At 44.6% G+C, this 15,685-nt stretch overlaps 1 protein-coding gene across 1 annotated transcript in view; it reads right to left on the bottom strand.

Annotated features, from left to right (window-relative positions):
• Nucleotides 1-5,036, bottom strand: part of LOC126180007 (cerebellar degeneration-related protein 2) — a 457,053-nt gene extending 452,017 nt beyond the window's left edge. Inside the window, exon 1 of the mRNA XM_049924659.1 lies at nt 4,907-5,036. Within this exon, the coding sequence (XP_049780616.1) occupies nt 4,907-4,982 (76 nt within the window). The 5' untranslated portion in view covers nt 4,983-5,036. The remainder of the gene's footprint in view (nt 1-4,906) is intronic.
• Nucleotides 5,037-15,685: the final 10,649 nt, after the last annotated feature.

A 15,685-nucleotide genomic window follows, 5' to 3' on the forward strand; every position in this document is an offset into this window, starting at 1 on the left:
GTGTGAGGAAGTACACGGGGCGCATTCCAGTGAATATCCGACAGGTGGATTTGAGACGCATTCCAACCGGCAATCCCATCCGTGGGCGGTTGTCAGGAGCGAGACATACCTCGTTTACAAAGAAGACAGGGTACACGGGATGGCGAGGGAATCGGTGAATGGCGATTGCGTAAGAAAACAGGAGTTGGTTCCGACGTGTTTGCAGACGCGGAATCGGCGCTTCTGCAAGGAGACTCAACGGGGCTAGTGTGAAAGGCACAAATAACGAGACGCACCCCACAATGGTGAACAGGGTCAAATATTTTCAGAGCGGAATGAGCCCTGAGTCATAAACCTGACTGCCATAATCTAGTCTGGACAAGACCAGAGCACGGAAAAGATAGAGAAGAGAAATACGGTCTCCACACTAAGATATGTGGGTCAGGAGGCTTACAGCATTAAGTTTCTGCGTGCATGTAGTCTGCAGGTGGCAAATACGGGGCAGCCACGTCACCTTTTTATCAAAAATAATGTCCAAGAAACGGGACTGTGCTACAACATCGAGGAGCTGGTTGCCTAAATAAAGTTCTGGATCGGGGACGACAAAAATGCATAGCCCGCGTTTTGAAAGGAAAAAACTTGAAGCCATGGGAGACGGCCCACGATGAGGTCCGTCCGATGGCGCCTTTGAGCTGGCGCTCAGCAGATGCTATCTAGTGGGAGCCACACCAGATGCAAAAATCTTCCACATACAACGCTGGGGTAACCACAGGCCCAATAGACATTACAAGCCCATTGATGGCCATGAGAGAGTGGGACACGTAACACAGAACCCTGCGGGATAGCGTTCTCCTGAATCCGATATGCCAAATTCAAACAGACGCAAAATCCCTAAGATTGGCGAACTTATACAGAAGCTCGAAATTTGGCGCGGTCTTCAATACAAGAAACTTTGTCTTGAAACCTGGAAGAAAATCCAAACAGATTCCGGTCTTACGTGAAGTATGTTAGCGCCAAGAAACAATTCCTTCTCTACGCAATAGCAATGGAGATACCATCGAAGACAGTGCTGCCAAAGCAGAGTTACTAAACACAGCCTTCCGAAATGCCCTCACAAAAGAGGAAGTAAATAGTCCAGAACTGTAAACAAGAACAGCTGCCAAAATGAGTAACGTAGAAGTAAATATCCTCGAACTAGTGAAGCAACTTAAATCAATAAAAGCTTGTCTTCTGGTCCAGACTGTATACCAGTTACGTTCCTTTAGAGTATACTGATGCGTTAGCTTCATACTTAATCATATACAGCCGTTCGCTGAACGAAAGATACGTACCCAAAGATTAGAAAGTTGCACAGCTCACACCAATATTTCAAGAAAGGTAGTGGGAGTAATCCATTAAATTACAGGCCCATATCATTAACGTCGATATGTAGCAGAATTCTGGAACACATATTGTGTTCGAACATTATGAATTACCTCTAAGAAAACTGTCTATTGACACACAGTCAACATGGATTTAGAAAACATCGTTCTTGTTAAACAACTATCTCTATTCGCATTAAGTGTTGAGTGCTATTGACAAGGGATTTCAGATTGATTCGGTATTCCTGGATGGCTTCTGACACTGTACCACACAATCGGCTTGTAGTGAAATTGCGTGCTTGTGTAATATCATCTCAGTTATGTGACTGGATTTGTGACTTCCTGTCAGAGAAGTCACTGTTCGTAGTAATTGACGGAAAGTCATCGAGTAAAACAGAACTGATTCCGGCGTTCCGCAAGGTAGTGTTATAGGCCCTTTGCTGTTACTTATCTACATAAACGATTTGGGAGACAATCTGAGCAGCCGTCTTAGGTGGTTTGCAGATGACACTGTCGTTTATCGACTACCAAAGTCATCAAACGATCAAACCAAATTGCAAAACGATTTAGAAACGATATTTGAATGGTGCGAAAATTGGCAGTTGGCCCTAAATAACGAAAAGTGAGAGGTCATCCACATCAGTGCTAAAAGGTATTCGTTAAACTTCGGTTACACGATAAATCAGTCTAGTCGAAAAGCCATAAATTCAACTAAATGCCTAGGTATTACAATTATGAACAACTTATACTGGAAGGAACACAACAGATGTTGGGGGAAGGCTAACCAAAGACTGCGTTTTATTGGCAGGACACTTAGAAAATGCAACAGACCTACTAAGGAGACTGCCTACACTACGCTTGTCCGTCCTCTTTTTAGAAAACTGCTGCGCAGTGTGGGATCCTTACCAGATAGGACTGACTGAGTACATCGAAAAAGTTCAAAGAAGGGCAGCACGTGTTGTATTATCGCGAAATATGGGAGCGTGTCACTGAAATGATGCAGGATTTGGGCTGGACATCATTAAAACAAATGCGTTTTTCGTTGCCACGGAATCTAGCGAAATACCAATCAACTTTCTCCTCCGAATGCGAAAATATTTTATTGACACCGATCTACAGTGGGAGAAACGATCACCAGGTTAAAATAGGGGAAATCAGAGCTCGTTCTTTCCGGGCGCTATACGAGAGCGGAATAATAGAGAATTGTGAAGGTGGTTCGAGGAACCCTCTGCCATGCACTTTAATGTGATTTGCAGAGTATCCATGTAGATGAGTTGAGCGCCAAATCGAAACTGGAAGAGCCAGTGGGATAAAAACTCAGATAAAAGTCGGAAGGGGGGCCATAAAAGCTCCAGTCATGGAGTGTAATTAAAATGTGATGGCGCCAAGCCGCTTCGTATGTCATATAGATTGAACAAGAGATCTGAACTTTACCAAACCTCTCGAAATTTTGTAGGAGGCGGAAACTCCCTGCAGCGTAGCGCAAGGTTTACGCTAATCTGGAACAGGGCAATCCAGTTACGAGTTGCCGTAGCAAACTAATATGAACCCGTAATAAACGTTGTGATAACATTCATGTATATTTCGTCCGAGATCTGCGTTTGCCCCATATTTAACGTACTTTATTTTTGTAAATAAAGTTACAAGGTTGAGTCAGAAAAGCTACATTACCTAACAGATAAACCTCTGGCGGGTATTTTGCTGCTTATCATGTGTGTCAACTATGAACGTTCAAAGGGGGGGGGGGGGAGACTGCCTACCTCTCACCCCTTTGTGTTGACATAGGAACAGCAACAGTCACCGTCATTATAAGTTTGCCTCTGTCGGTTGTTTGCCGAACCAACCAAAGTCTCTACATTTACAAATATGTTACTGTTATGGAGTTCGGCACACAGATCTACGATGACTAACGCAAACCGAAACTGATTCTTCTTCTTCTTCTTAGTCACTTCATTTGTGCGAGAACAACAATTTAAGGCTAAGCATCTACCCGTTATCTCCAAGGAATGGAAAGTTCAGAAACCAGTACAACTCAAGTCCTATGCCTTTACTTGCGTACACAGACCTTGCTGATAAAGCATGAGAGAATAAAGAATTTCTGTTGAGAGAGCTTTTTATTTCGGAATGCAGTGTGTCCCACGTAATGTGCATAGTAAAAATAATTTAAGTACGCAAACAAGCGCCTCTGCACACCAGTCTAGGGGGGAGAGGGGCGGCGGCGCCGCTCCAACAACACCGAAAACTTACTGCAACCTTTCATGTCCGTATTTTTAGCGGGCTTACGAAGTTGTGAGGTAAGTATACTAAACGTGAGAGGGAGGCTGATATCTCTGCCACCGCAGTAGTTGGAACGTTACGCTCAGGAAGAAATTAGCCACATGTTTAACACACAGGGCTACTACGCCCTCAGTAGCCTGACAAGCACAATCGGTTGGTGCTTTCGCTAAATCAGAACAAGGTGTTACAATCATTTACGTCTTATTTTGGCGTTCACTGTTCCCACTACCGAGCGAGCTGTTTGACGGAAGAAACCTCCCTGGTGTAGCGGTTAGAGCCGCTAGCAACTCACCGACCTATCGGTTTTGATCCCCTATGACTGGTCCCCTTCCGCATATATAAGGACAAATAATCTTCGTAGAAGCTACGAACTGAATCCGCGTGAATTTTTCTTAGTTTATTTACGACTTGTGTTCAGCATCAGAAGGCTGGATAAACAGGAATATTCGGTGCGAGCCGTGGACTTTGACCAGTGACTTATGAAACATGCAACGAACGGTGTAAAACACATGGCAGCTGTAACGTGACATCAGTGACGATTTTTTTTTTTTCAAACTTGCTAAGCTACGTTTTAGTCTCATCACAACAAGATCATTTTTAATTTCACGTTAGTTGGCCTTGCCAACACAACCAGAGTAGCACCTCCCGACGTAACCTAGACGTCGGGCTAGGCTCCATATCTACGTGTCATCACAAACAGATATTTGTTGCTCTCTCATTGTCGGCATCGTCAACTAACAAGAAAACTGAATACACGCACCAAAAGGTGACGTCACGGTAGCAATCAACATTACGTGACTGGTCAAAGCAGATGATTTGACCGAAAATACTTATCAAAAATAGTGTTTTCAGAATTCAACTCACAGCTGCGTCTATTAAGATACGTAGATTAAATATGGTGCGAACGTAAACATCAGTCAGTCCGTCACCACAACCTTTACTTGGTGTTCACATACGCAGCTAACCGAGGCTCTGACAACGTTTCAATTCAATCAGAACTGAAATTTCATGAGTAGGGGGGGAGGGGCATTGTGATACCATACTACACCTAACAGACTTCGAACTACGTCACAGCGAATTTTTTGTCATGGGGATTCACGAATATACTCTAACCAGAATGTGCACAAGGGAGTAACTTTGACTCTAAAATCACCGACACGGGGCCAGGCCGGAAACACACTTTCAACTGACAACAGACATACGGAAAGCACAGGAGTGCAGACGGGCGCCATTCAGTGTCAGCACAGCAGACAGAAGGGATACGCATGGCGGCGCGTTGCGGCACTCACCTTCGTGGGTCCAGCAGCCGACGCATTCCTGGCAGAGCATTGACCAGTCGAACAGCAGGTCCCGGTAGGAGGCCATGGCTGGCCCGTCGTCACTGGCGCGCGGCGTCCTCCGCTGCCTCGCCTCGCTTCTGCTGCTGCTGCTCCCCTCCCTCGGCACGCAGCGACCACACGCGCCCGCTCACCTGGACGCACTGCCCTGACTCGACCGGCCGCGCTAACCCAGCAGCACTGGCTGACTGGCTGGCTACTGTGCCAAAGGCTGCGCCGCTACGCCGGGGCCTTCGACGTCACTGCTGCTTACAACCGCCGTCTCCACAACACTCCGATAAGTCACGTATCACCGGCAAAACAACGAATGACGGATCGACTACCCTCGCAACCGCAAGTAGGCGTGCGTCAACGGAAGTGTTCGACGTACTTGTCAAGTTCTTGCACACCTTTGCACTCCTCACTCGCGTGGTCGCAACTGGTCTGTCCACAATTAGCAGCAAAGGAAAGACCAAGCTAAAACCTTTTGGTAATCCATGCCGTTGTACCAGTACAGAATATTGGTTGCAGAAAAGTAGCTACTCATTCGCGTGTTCTCGGTAGCACACCCTCACACTCTCTGCAACTTCACTCGTGGAATAGTTTGCCTCTGCGCTTGCCTGCTGTGACGACGTACCGGCTCGCCGGGCAGCTGATTGGCCAGTCACCCCGATTGGTCAATACCCGTTGTTTGCCTCCCCTCTCTGGCCAAAGCAGGAAATGTTTACCAAACAAGATGTGCACGCCGATAGTTCCTTCCTCTCGGAGAAGCGAAGTTTACTCTTCGCGCCGAGAAGGGCGCGAACTTTGATCCCTCTCGATTTGTCCAGTTCTCGGTATAGCTGCTGTTGGTGGATGGGTCGGTCGACGAACGCAGAAAGTTTCCCAGGTGGCGCGTCGGCCGAGATCCGCGTCGGCAGTGCCTGCGGTGAATGAGCGAGCGTGCTTGTGCACTCTGCCTCCCCCCCCCCCACCCCCACCGCAGCGGACGCACTTCTGCCCCTCTTCGCCGGCGGCGGCTTCTGTTTACGTTCCCAGACAGGCCACCTGCGGCCTACTCGCGGTTTCTGTGCAGCCCGTCTCCCCACGCCTGTACTTCTCGCGGCTACCTGTTTTTACAGTTAATTAAATTGCCGCCGGCACCTCTTTTTCTCACGCCTGATCCGCTACACACTGTTAACTCCTTGCGCCACACCCGTGTACGCTACGTGTAACGCCAGCGGTTGCAAACTGCAGAAAAACTTTTCTCGTTTAATTATCTTCTTCGAAACCGAAAGCCCTGTCGTACACGTGGCTCGCTCGTCCGTATGACGACAAGAGGCATTCGGTATCCACTTTCGAATAAAGGATTCCTTAAAACTTTTCCACAAATTACGGCCTTTAGATAAAATCATTCACGTTGCTTCTGTCATCGTCGTCGTCATCTTACTTACATACAAGGCTTAGTCATCTGCCTGTGGCGTATTGACATAACTTAAGTAGATTCTCTCCTTTGTTGTATTATGCCCCCTCCCCTCTCCGCTTCCTTTCTGTTTTTAGTTCCGGATTTTTTTCAATAGCCTTTCACCTCCACTTTTACTCACACATCGTTTCCATCTCTCTTTGTATCGGCTCAAATGGCTCTGAGCACTATGGGACTTAACATCTGAGGTCATCAGGTCAACTTAAACCTAACTAAGGACATTACACACATCCATGCCCGAGGCAGGATTCGAAACTGCGACCGTAGCGGTCGCGCGGTTCCAGACTGAAGCGCCTAGAACCGCTCGGTCACTCCGACCGGCTCTCTTTGTATTCCGGTACCTCCTCATCAAAAGCACTTACATTCAATCACTTCGAATGTCTTCATTGATTATTAAATCTCTTCTTGTACATCGTTCACTGTCCTCAAAAATCTCATCTCTGCTACTTGTGTTCTGTTAACATCTCTCTCCCTGTTTCTCTAAATCTTGCGTCTATAAAGCAGTAATGCTATCGCCATAATTACTGGACGTCAGGTCGGCCTGTTATGCAAACTGTTTTTAATAACATAAAACTTCCGAGAAAGAGAGATAGAAGGATATTTAAAAAATACCTCAATTTGCAATGAAATTGCAGAACTTGTAGTGTGATGCGGTAACTTACATTTTGCAGTTGTGTCTCGTACCTTAGAAGCCCTAAATTGCCCTCTGGCTGACACACACACTAATATATACATACAGTTTGATTTGCTCGCTCCTAACATTTCGTATTATGTTGGTGCAGAAGTTCGTAGCGTTTTTCCACAAGTTTAATAAACACAACACATACAAAAAAACATATACTTTAGTCATCAATTACATATTCCCCTGCACTGTTTACGACAGTCTGCCAGTTCTGAGGTACCTTTTAGATCCCTTGATTGTAGAAATAACGTGATTTTGAGGCGAAGAAGTCGTTGAGCCATGATCAGAGCGCACTTTCATTTGGAAACCAAAGTCCTTGAAGGTTCTTCGATAGAGAGCAGAAAAGATGAAAATCTGGGGGCGCAAGATCAGGTGTATGCGGAATGATTTCCCAACCAAATTCCGGTATAGTTTAGCAGAAGGCGGACGGCCGTTATCGAGGAGTAGCGTCACTTCACGCAGTCTTCCTGGTCGCTGTTTTTGGACTGCGTCTGCAAGACGTCTTAATTGTTGAGAATAAATGTCGGCAGTGGTCGTTTCACCTCAGGGAAGAAACTCGCAGTACACCACACCGCCGCTGTTCCACTAGCAGCGTAACATTATCTTCCGTGGATGCGCACGAATCTTTGTATGGGGAGTGAAAGGTCTCTGTTGGATTCCTTTCATGTTTAATTTCTTAAATCTATTGTCATTTACGGCATAAATTCCTCTTCTAAATTTACTGTGGCGTTTCTGACTATCTGGGAGGAGACTGAGTAGTGGAACGTGTTACTTTTACACATAAACAAGAACGATCTGTCACACTACTACACTTTAAAACACAGTTTATATGTAATTCATGTCACACAGTCTCATACGGAACCTACATCCGCTTTCTTTTATACACTGTGTATGATAAGATACTGTCATCCCCCTTCCCTTCTGTGTGAGAGGATGAATGAGCAAATGTATTTGTAGTTGCATGCTTGAGGGTAGCAGACAAGCCTGTCTGCTAGAGAACAGTAGGACCAACGTCGGAACAGGTAGCTACGCTTTCTAAAAGCAAAGAGGTTTCTATCCTTAGTATGGTCCTGTCCGTCCGTTGTCATGTTGGTATAGGAAGCTGCCCCTCTGGTCACTTCCGTTTGTATTGGGGAAGCACGCTCGGTAGGAGCGCAGGTCAGTCGGTCCGTGGCGAGCGTCTGAAGTGGTAAGATCTCCGGCTAAGCGCGTGTCTGCTAAGTCCGTAGGACAATGGATTTCTTAAGTTCAGCCTAACTGAAAATTTAATCACCTTTATTTCCGGTTTAGCTCTAAAATATCTAATGTTATCTTAAATTGCAGCGCAGTGTAATTCTCGTGTGAAGTTCAGATTATTTTCCGGTAGTTGCTTTGTCACTACTTTGTGAGTAAAGTGGAACCACGTGTTGATTAGTAACTCTAACTAAGATCAATCTTAAATGCGAATACTTGTGTGATTATAACGTCTCGTCTTGACAATAATTTTCAATATAGCAACTTTTCTTTATGTTCAATCCACGTGGGGTTTACTTTGCGAGACCAGTACCACGTGCTTATATAACTGTTTGACCCGTCAGGTTAACAGTAATACGTTAGTAACCAGTTCGAGGTTTTTCTTTTGTAAATTGCTTTTCGATCTAATTTATTTTAATTATCAAAATTATTGTGGAGTTACACTCTTTGTGTAAACCAAGTTGACCACGTGAAGCAAGTGGTGTAATCATCAAAGTAGCTTTTAACCCGCTATTATTGTCTATCAGTTCCGCTTTCATAGCAAATTAAAGTAACAAACTTACACAAAGCTCGTACAACTCACCCTTGCTTGTCGTGCCAAAACGAATAGCTGAGGGCTACTATGATGATTACACCACTTGCTTCACGTGGTCAACTTGGTTTACACAAAGAGTGTAACTCCACAATAATTTTGATAATTAAAATAAATTAGATCGAAAAGCAATTTACAAAAGAAAAACCTCGAACTGGTTACTAACGTATTACTGTTAACCTGACGGGTCAAACAGTTATATAAGCACGTGGTACTGGTCTCGCAAAGTACACCCCACGTGGGTTGAACATAAAGAAAAGTTGCTATATTGAAAATTATTGTCAAGACGAGACGTTATAATCTCACGCACATTCGCATTGAAGATTGATGATGCTAGTTAGAGTTACTGATCAACACGTGGTTCCACTTTACTCACAAAGTAGTGACAAAGCAACTACCGGAAAATAATCTGAACTTCACACGAGAATTACACTGCGCTGCAATTTAAGATAACATTAGATATTTTAGAGCTAAACCGGAAATAAAGGTGATTAAATTTTCAGTTAGGCTGAACTTAAGAAATCCATTGTCCTACGGACTTAGCAGACACGCGCTTAGCCGGAGATCTTACCACTTCAGACGCTCGCCACGGACCGACTGACCTGCGCTCCTACCGAGCGTGCTTCCCCAATACAAACGGAAGTGACCAGAGGGGCAGCTTCCTATACCAACATGACAACGGACGGACAGGACCATACTAAGGATAGAAACCTCTTTGCTTTTAGAAAGCGTAGCTACCTGTTCCGACGTTGGTCCTACTGTTCTCTAGCAGACAGGCTTGTCTGCTACCCTCAAGCATGCAACTACAAATACATTTGCTCATTCATCCTCTCACACAGAAGGGAAGGGGGATGACAGTATCTTATCATACACAGTGTATAAAAGAAAGCGGATGTAGGTTCCGTATGAGACTGTGTGACATGAATTACATATAAACTGTGTTTTAAAGTGTAGTAGTGTGACAGATCGTTCTTGTTTATGTGTAAAAGTAACACGTTCCACTACTCAGTCTCCTCCCAGATAGTCAGAAACGCCACAGTAAATTTAGAAGAGGAATTTATGCCGTAAATGACAATAGATTTAAGAAATTAAACATGAAAGGAATCCAACAGAGACCTTTCAGGAGTTGCTGCTTTGTTTGGGCTCGATGATTTCTTTCTTTTCCTTATGTTAGCGTAAAGACACCATTTCCTGTCACCAATAACAAATCAGCATGGGGATGACCAGTGTTGTTCACGAGCCAATTGATGACGAGCAAGCAGAGATGCGTATGCAGCAACCCGTTGGTTTTTGTGATTTTGGATGAGAGCATGCGGTACCCATACACCAGATTTTTTAACGTTTCCCGCTGCATTCAAATGTTGCACGATGGTGGAACGATCACAGTTCATCACATTTGTTGCCGGCCGCTGTGGCCGAGCGGTTGTAATCGCTTCAGTCCGGAACCACGCGGCTGCTAGGGTCGCAGGTTCGAATCCTACCTCGGGCATGGATGTGTGTGATATCCTTAGGCTACTTAGGTTTAAGTAGTTCTAGGTCTAGGAGACTGATGACTTCAGATGTTAAGTCCCATAGTGCTCAGAGCCATTTGAACCATCATCACATTTGAAAGTTCTGTAGACGTAGATAGTTGTGGATTATTGAGTTTAAACGATATTCTTCCAACCTCGAAGGTCTTCCTGAACGTGAAGAGTCAAAAAGATCCTACTGAAAACGAAAAAAAAAAAAAAAAATTCTTGCCGTGCTCTGTCCAATGGCGTTAACCCCATACACGGCGCAAATGTTTCTGGCAATCACAGCTGCCTTCACCGCCCTACTGAAGTCAGACAGCAGCATATGTCGAAATGTTCCAGAATTTGAAACACGAACAGCTGCCAACATGAGTTTCTTAGAAGTAGATACCTTAGGGGTTGCGAAGCGACTCAAATCGCTTGACACGGGCAAGTCTTCAGGTCCAGATTGTATACCGATTAGGTTCCTTTCAGATTACGCTGATACAATAGCTCCCTACTTAGCAATCATATACAACCGCTCGCTCACCGATAGATCTGTACCTACAGATTGGGAAATTGCGCAGGTCGCACCAGTGTTTAAGAACGGTAGTAGGAGTAATCCATCGAACTACAGACCTAAATCATTGACGTCGGTTTGCAGTAGGGTTTTGGAGCTATACTGTATTCAAACATTATGAATCACCTCGAAGGGAACGATCTATTGATACGTAATCAGCATGGTTTCAGAAAACATCGTTCTTGTGCAACGCAGCTGGCTCTTTATTCGCATGAAGTAATGGCCGCTATCGACAGGGGATCTAGATTTCCGGAAAGCTTTTGACACTGTTCCTCACAAGCGACTTCTAATCAAGCTGCGGGCCTATGGGGTATCGTCTCAGTTGTGCGACTGGATTCGTGATTTCCTGTCATGAAGGTCGCAGTTCATAGTAATAGACGGCAAATCATCGAGTAAAACTGAAGTGATATCAGGTGTTCCCCAGGGAAGCGTCCTGGGACCTTTGCTGTTCCTGATCTATATAAATGAACTGGGTGACAATCTGAGCAGGTCTCTTAGGTTGTTCGCAGATGATGCTGTAATTTACCGTCTAGTAAGGTCATCCGAAGACCAGTATCAGTTGCAAAGCGATTTAGATAAGATTGCTGTATGGTGTGGCAGGTGGCAGTTGACGCTAAATAACGAAAAGTGTGAGGTGATCCACATGAGTTCCAAAAGAAATCCGTTGGAATTCGATTACTCGATAAATAGTACAATTCTCAAGGCTGTCAATTCAACTAAGTACCTGGGTGTTAAAATTACGAACAACTTCAGTTGGAAAGACCACATATATAATATTGTCGGGAAGGCGAGCCAAAGGTTGCGTTTCATTGGCAGGACACTTAGAACATGCAACAAGTCCACTAAAGAGACAGCTTACACTACACTCCTTCGTCCTCTGTTAGAATATTGCTGCGCGGTGTGGGATCCTTACCAGGTGGGATTGACGGAGGACATCGAAAGGATGCAAAAAAAGGGCAGCCTCGTTTTGTATTATCACGTAATAGGGGAGAGAGTGTGGTAGATATGATACGCGAGTTGGGATGGAAGTCATTAAAGCAAAGACGTTTTTCTTCGCGGCGAGATCTATTTACGAAATTTCAGTCACCAACCTTCTCTTCCGAATGCGAAAATATTTTGTTGAGCCCAACCTACATAGGTAGTAATGATCATCAAAATAAAATAAGAGAAATCAGAGCTCGAACAGAAAGGTTTAGGTGTTCGTTTTTCCCGCGCGCTGTTCGGGAGTGGAATGGTAGAGAGATAGTATGATTGTGGTTCGATGAACCCTCTGCCAAGCACTTAAATGTGAATTGCAGAGTAATCATGTAGATGTAGATGTAGAAGTAGAAGTTCCGGTGTCTCCATTGACAGTCCCATTTTCAAACGTCAACAGCTCCACACCCTATCTCAAAATGGCAAAATGATAATGTGTAAAGTCAGAGCAGTAAATAGCAGTGAACTATAAATAAAAATACAATCGATAAATAAATCCAAAGCAAGTGTAATACCAACAAGTAAGACAAAAACGATAGCAACTTATGCACCAACCTTTTATATTTTATAAATGGACATGACCAGTTGCTGAAGAAGATCTTTGTGAAATATACTTGCCACGCGGTGTAGCCGCACGGTCCAAGGCGCCTTGTCACGGTTCGCGCGGGTCCCCCCTGTCGGAGGTTCGAGTCCTCCATTGGGTATGGGTGTGTGTGTTGTCATTAGCGTAAGTTAGTTTCAGTTAGATTAAGTAGTGTGTAAATTTCCGAAAATGTACTTGGAATTTTTTTGGAGTGTTGAGAGTTCTCGCAAATTGATAAGATGAAGGTTTTTCCCGTGTATTAAGGTCACTGCTTCATCCTGTTTTCGGCTTGATCAACAAGCCGCATCTGTGTGAAGTATTATCAGCCACACTTGTATCAACTATTTGTTCCAGTATGCTTCAAAGAGTATAAATTTTCAGATGTCAGTCGTGTTGGAATGAGACTTCAAAATGTGGAATTCGTATGCGAAAACTAGTTGAAAGCTTTTGTTATAACTGTGTCCGAACGGATTATAAGTACTTTAATTTACATAAATCTCATTACACACACACTCTAACCCTGATAAACTGACTGCTGGGTGCGAAGTCCAAAATCACTAGTATCGTAGTAACTGTGGGTCATCGATGGTCCTCTATCCCAGGAAAGGAAGGCAATGGTTAAACGTCACTTCGCAACGTGGTCAGTAGAGTCAGAGCGCAGGCTCAGTTAGAGAGTGGAACGGAATCCGACAGTAGTCTGTTCGAAAGAGGTATCCCAAGATCCATCTGAAATAATGTGTGAAACATAAGAAAAGCTGACCAGGACGGTCAGAAGGAGATTTAGAACTTTTTTCTCTTCAATCTAGGCCCAGCGTCTGTTTATACCGTTGTCTTTCCCAGGAGGTTGGATCGTCTCAAGATAAATAACTGTGCCGCCACGTTAAACGGTATCTTATTTGAAAAGTGTGTCAATTCGCTGGTTATGTTGCTAAATGCAAGCACGTGGAGGTATGGCTAAGCTGTTTAATCGTGTTGTAGCAATTTACATGGTAATGAAATACTTGACTGCAGACTGCAGTTTGCATGAATTTAGTGCTATGAACCGAGTTCTCCACGACAGCGTGAGATTCTCAGAAACGTATCTTCTAAATGTGCAAAGTAGTTGAGCTACAGTTTTTTATTTTATTTTACCATGACTACATCAGAACATAGTAGTTATGAAGCTATTGTTGGGGTAGAAATAAATATATCCTGGTTTCGGATATTACAAAGATCTTAAATTAAGCCCATTATTTCCCCTCTTATGTTCTTAGCACATTCGCTGGTGCCTTGCGATAAGCGCGTACAACAGTGTGGTTTCAGTGACTCAAAAATAAGTACACTAGGACAATCCGAACATCATGTTCGCCTTACACATCTTAGTGGAGCGATACGTGACACCGAGCGAGGTGGCGCAGTGGTTAGCACACTGGACTCGCATTCGGGAGGACGACGGTTCAATCCCGTCTCCGGCCATCCTGATTTAGGTTTTCCGTGATTTCCCTAAAATCGCTTCAGGCAAATGCCGGGATGGTTCCTTTGAAAGGGCACGGCCGATTTCCTTCCACATCCTTCCCTCACCCGAGCTTGCGCTCCGTCTCTAATGACCTCGTTGTCGACGGGACGTTAAACACTAATCTCCTCCTCCTCCTCCTCCGATACGTGACGTAGTATTCAAAAGACGAATTGAACAGTGACAGCAAATTGCCGCCAACCTGCCAGAAACTGAGGGTCTCTATATGATGAAATGGAATACGATAAGGTTAGTATCGTTGAAAAAAGTCTTAACTGAACTATGTAAAGGACCTTCATAAAGACCTCCCGTATTACAAAAAGATAGTTACAAATAAACAAAGAAAGATACAGAGAAAATACTATGATTTGTGAGCAACAAATGCAATGCCATTTTACATTAACTGGTTTTAAAAGGCGTTCTCCACTGTTGACAGTTTGACAAAGCCTTCCCAGAAGTTGTCCATAGTTCTTTGTGTCACTTCCGGTGCAATGGCAGCCACTTCCTGGGTGCTTCAGGGTTGTGGGGCGATGTCTGTTCACTTGAGCCTTTAAGTGCATTCAGAAAAAAATCGCAAGGTGATAAATCGGATGACCTTGGGGGGCCAAGCGACGTCTGCCCGCGGAGAGAGAAGACGGCCAGGAAACGGCTGGCTCGAGATTTCTAGAGAACGCCGAGAATTGTGAGCTTTGGCTCCGCCGTGTTGGAAGAAGACTTCTCGTTCTTTGTGGTCTCCAACAAACTTGTTTATCTTAGGTCGAAGGAATGTTTTTATCATGTGACAGTAGCGATTTCAATTAACCGTTACCATTACGCAATCTTATTCGAAAAAATACGGACCCAACACACCAAATTCAGCAGTGGCACACCAAACGGTGACAGACGGTTGTGAAGTGGTCGTTGGTGAAGTTCCTAAGGTTTTTCTGCTGTCTAGTAGCAGAAATTTTGTTTATTTACGGTAGCTGATAAGCACATGTGGGCCTCACCAGAAGAAGTCAAAACAGCGTCAGGGGGAACGTTCTCAAGAATTTCCTCAAGCAAAGCCCTGCGAGTTTCAATGCTCTTTGGTAGTTATAATTTTGGGTGGCTTCATGTGAAGAGCTCCGTGCGTGATTCTTCTTACGTCGTACTAGACAATAACAGCACACAGACAATAACATTTAAGTACTGAATTCTTTGGAGACTCCTGGACGGACGCTTTCACACGCGCCACGTTTTCCGGCATTATTACAGTCTGAGGTCGGCCAGTAGATTTTCTTTTTAGTGCAGAACCTGATGCTCGATGCTCTCAACTCTGGTAGCAACACTCGAATAATTTTTCTCTCAGGAACAGAATCTTGTCGGCGAAGTTAGAATAGAATGCGAAATGCTCACTGAATAGTAATCAGAACCACCATTATGAATATACTCATCCACAAAAATCGCACGACGCTCACGTAGCCAAGCCATTGCGCTCACTGAAAATGGCACGAACATTGCTATAGACCGATACCCCCCCCCCCCCCCCCTGTATCCCCATCGCGGCTCACACAGCGGCCTCTCTAAATACGGGAGTTCTTTTTGCCGAACCTTGGGTCTGATATGTTGTTTCGATTCCTCGCGTTGACAGGTTTAAGGGGAGTTGGAACGCCCTAACGCCGGCCTTTGTGACCAAGCGGTTCTA

The sequence above is a fragment of the Schistocerca cancellata genome, chromosome 1, assembly GCF_023864275.1.
Source record: "Schistocerca cancellata isolate TAMUIC-IGC-003103 chromosome 1, iqSchCanc2.1, whole genome shotgun sequence".
Lineage (NCBI taxonomy): Eukaryota > Metazoa > Arthropoda > Insecta > Orthoptera > Acrididae > Schistocerca > Schistocerca cancellata.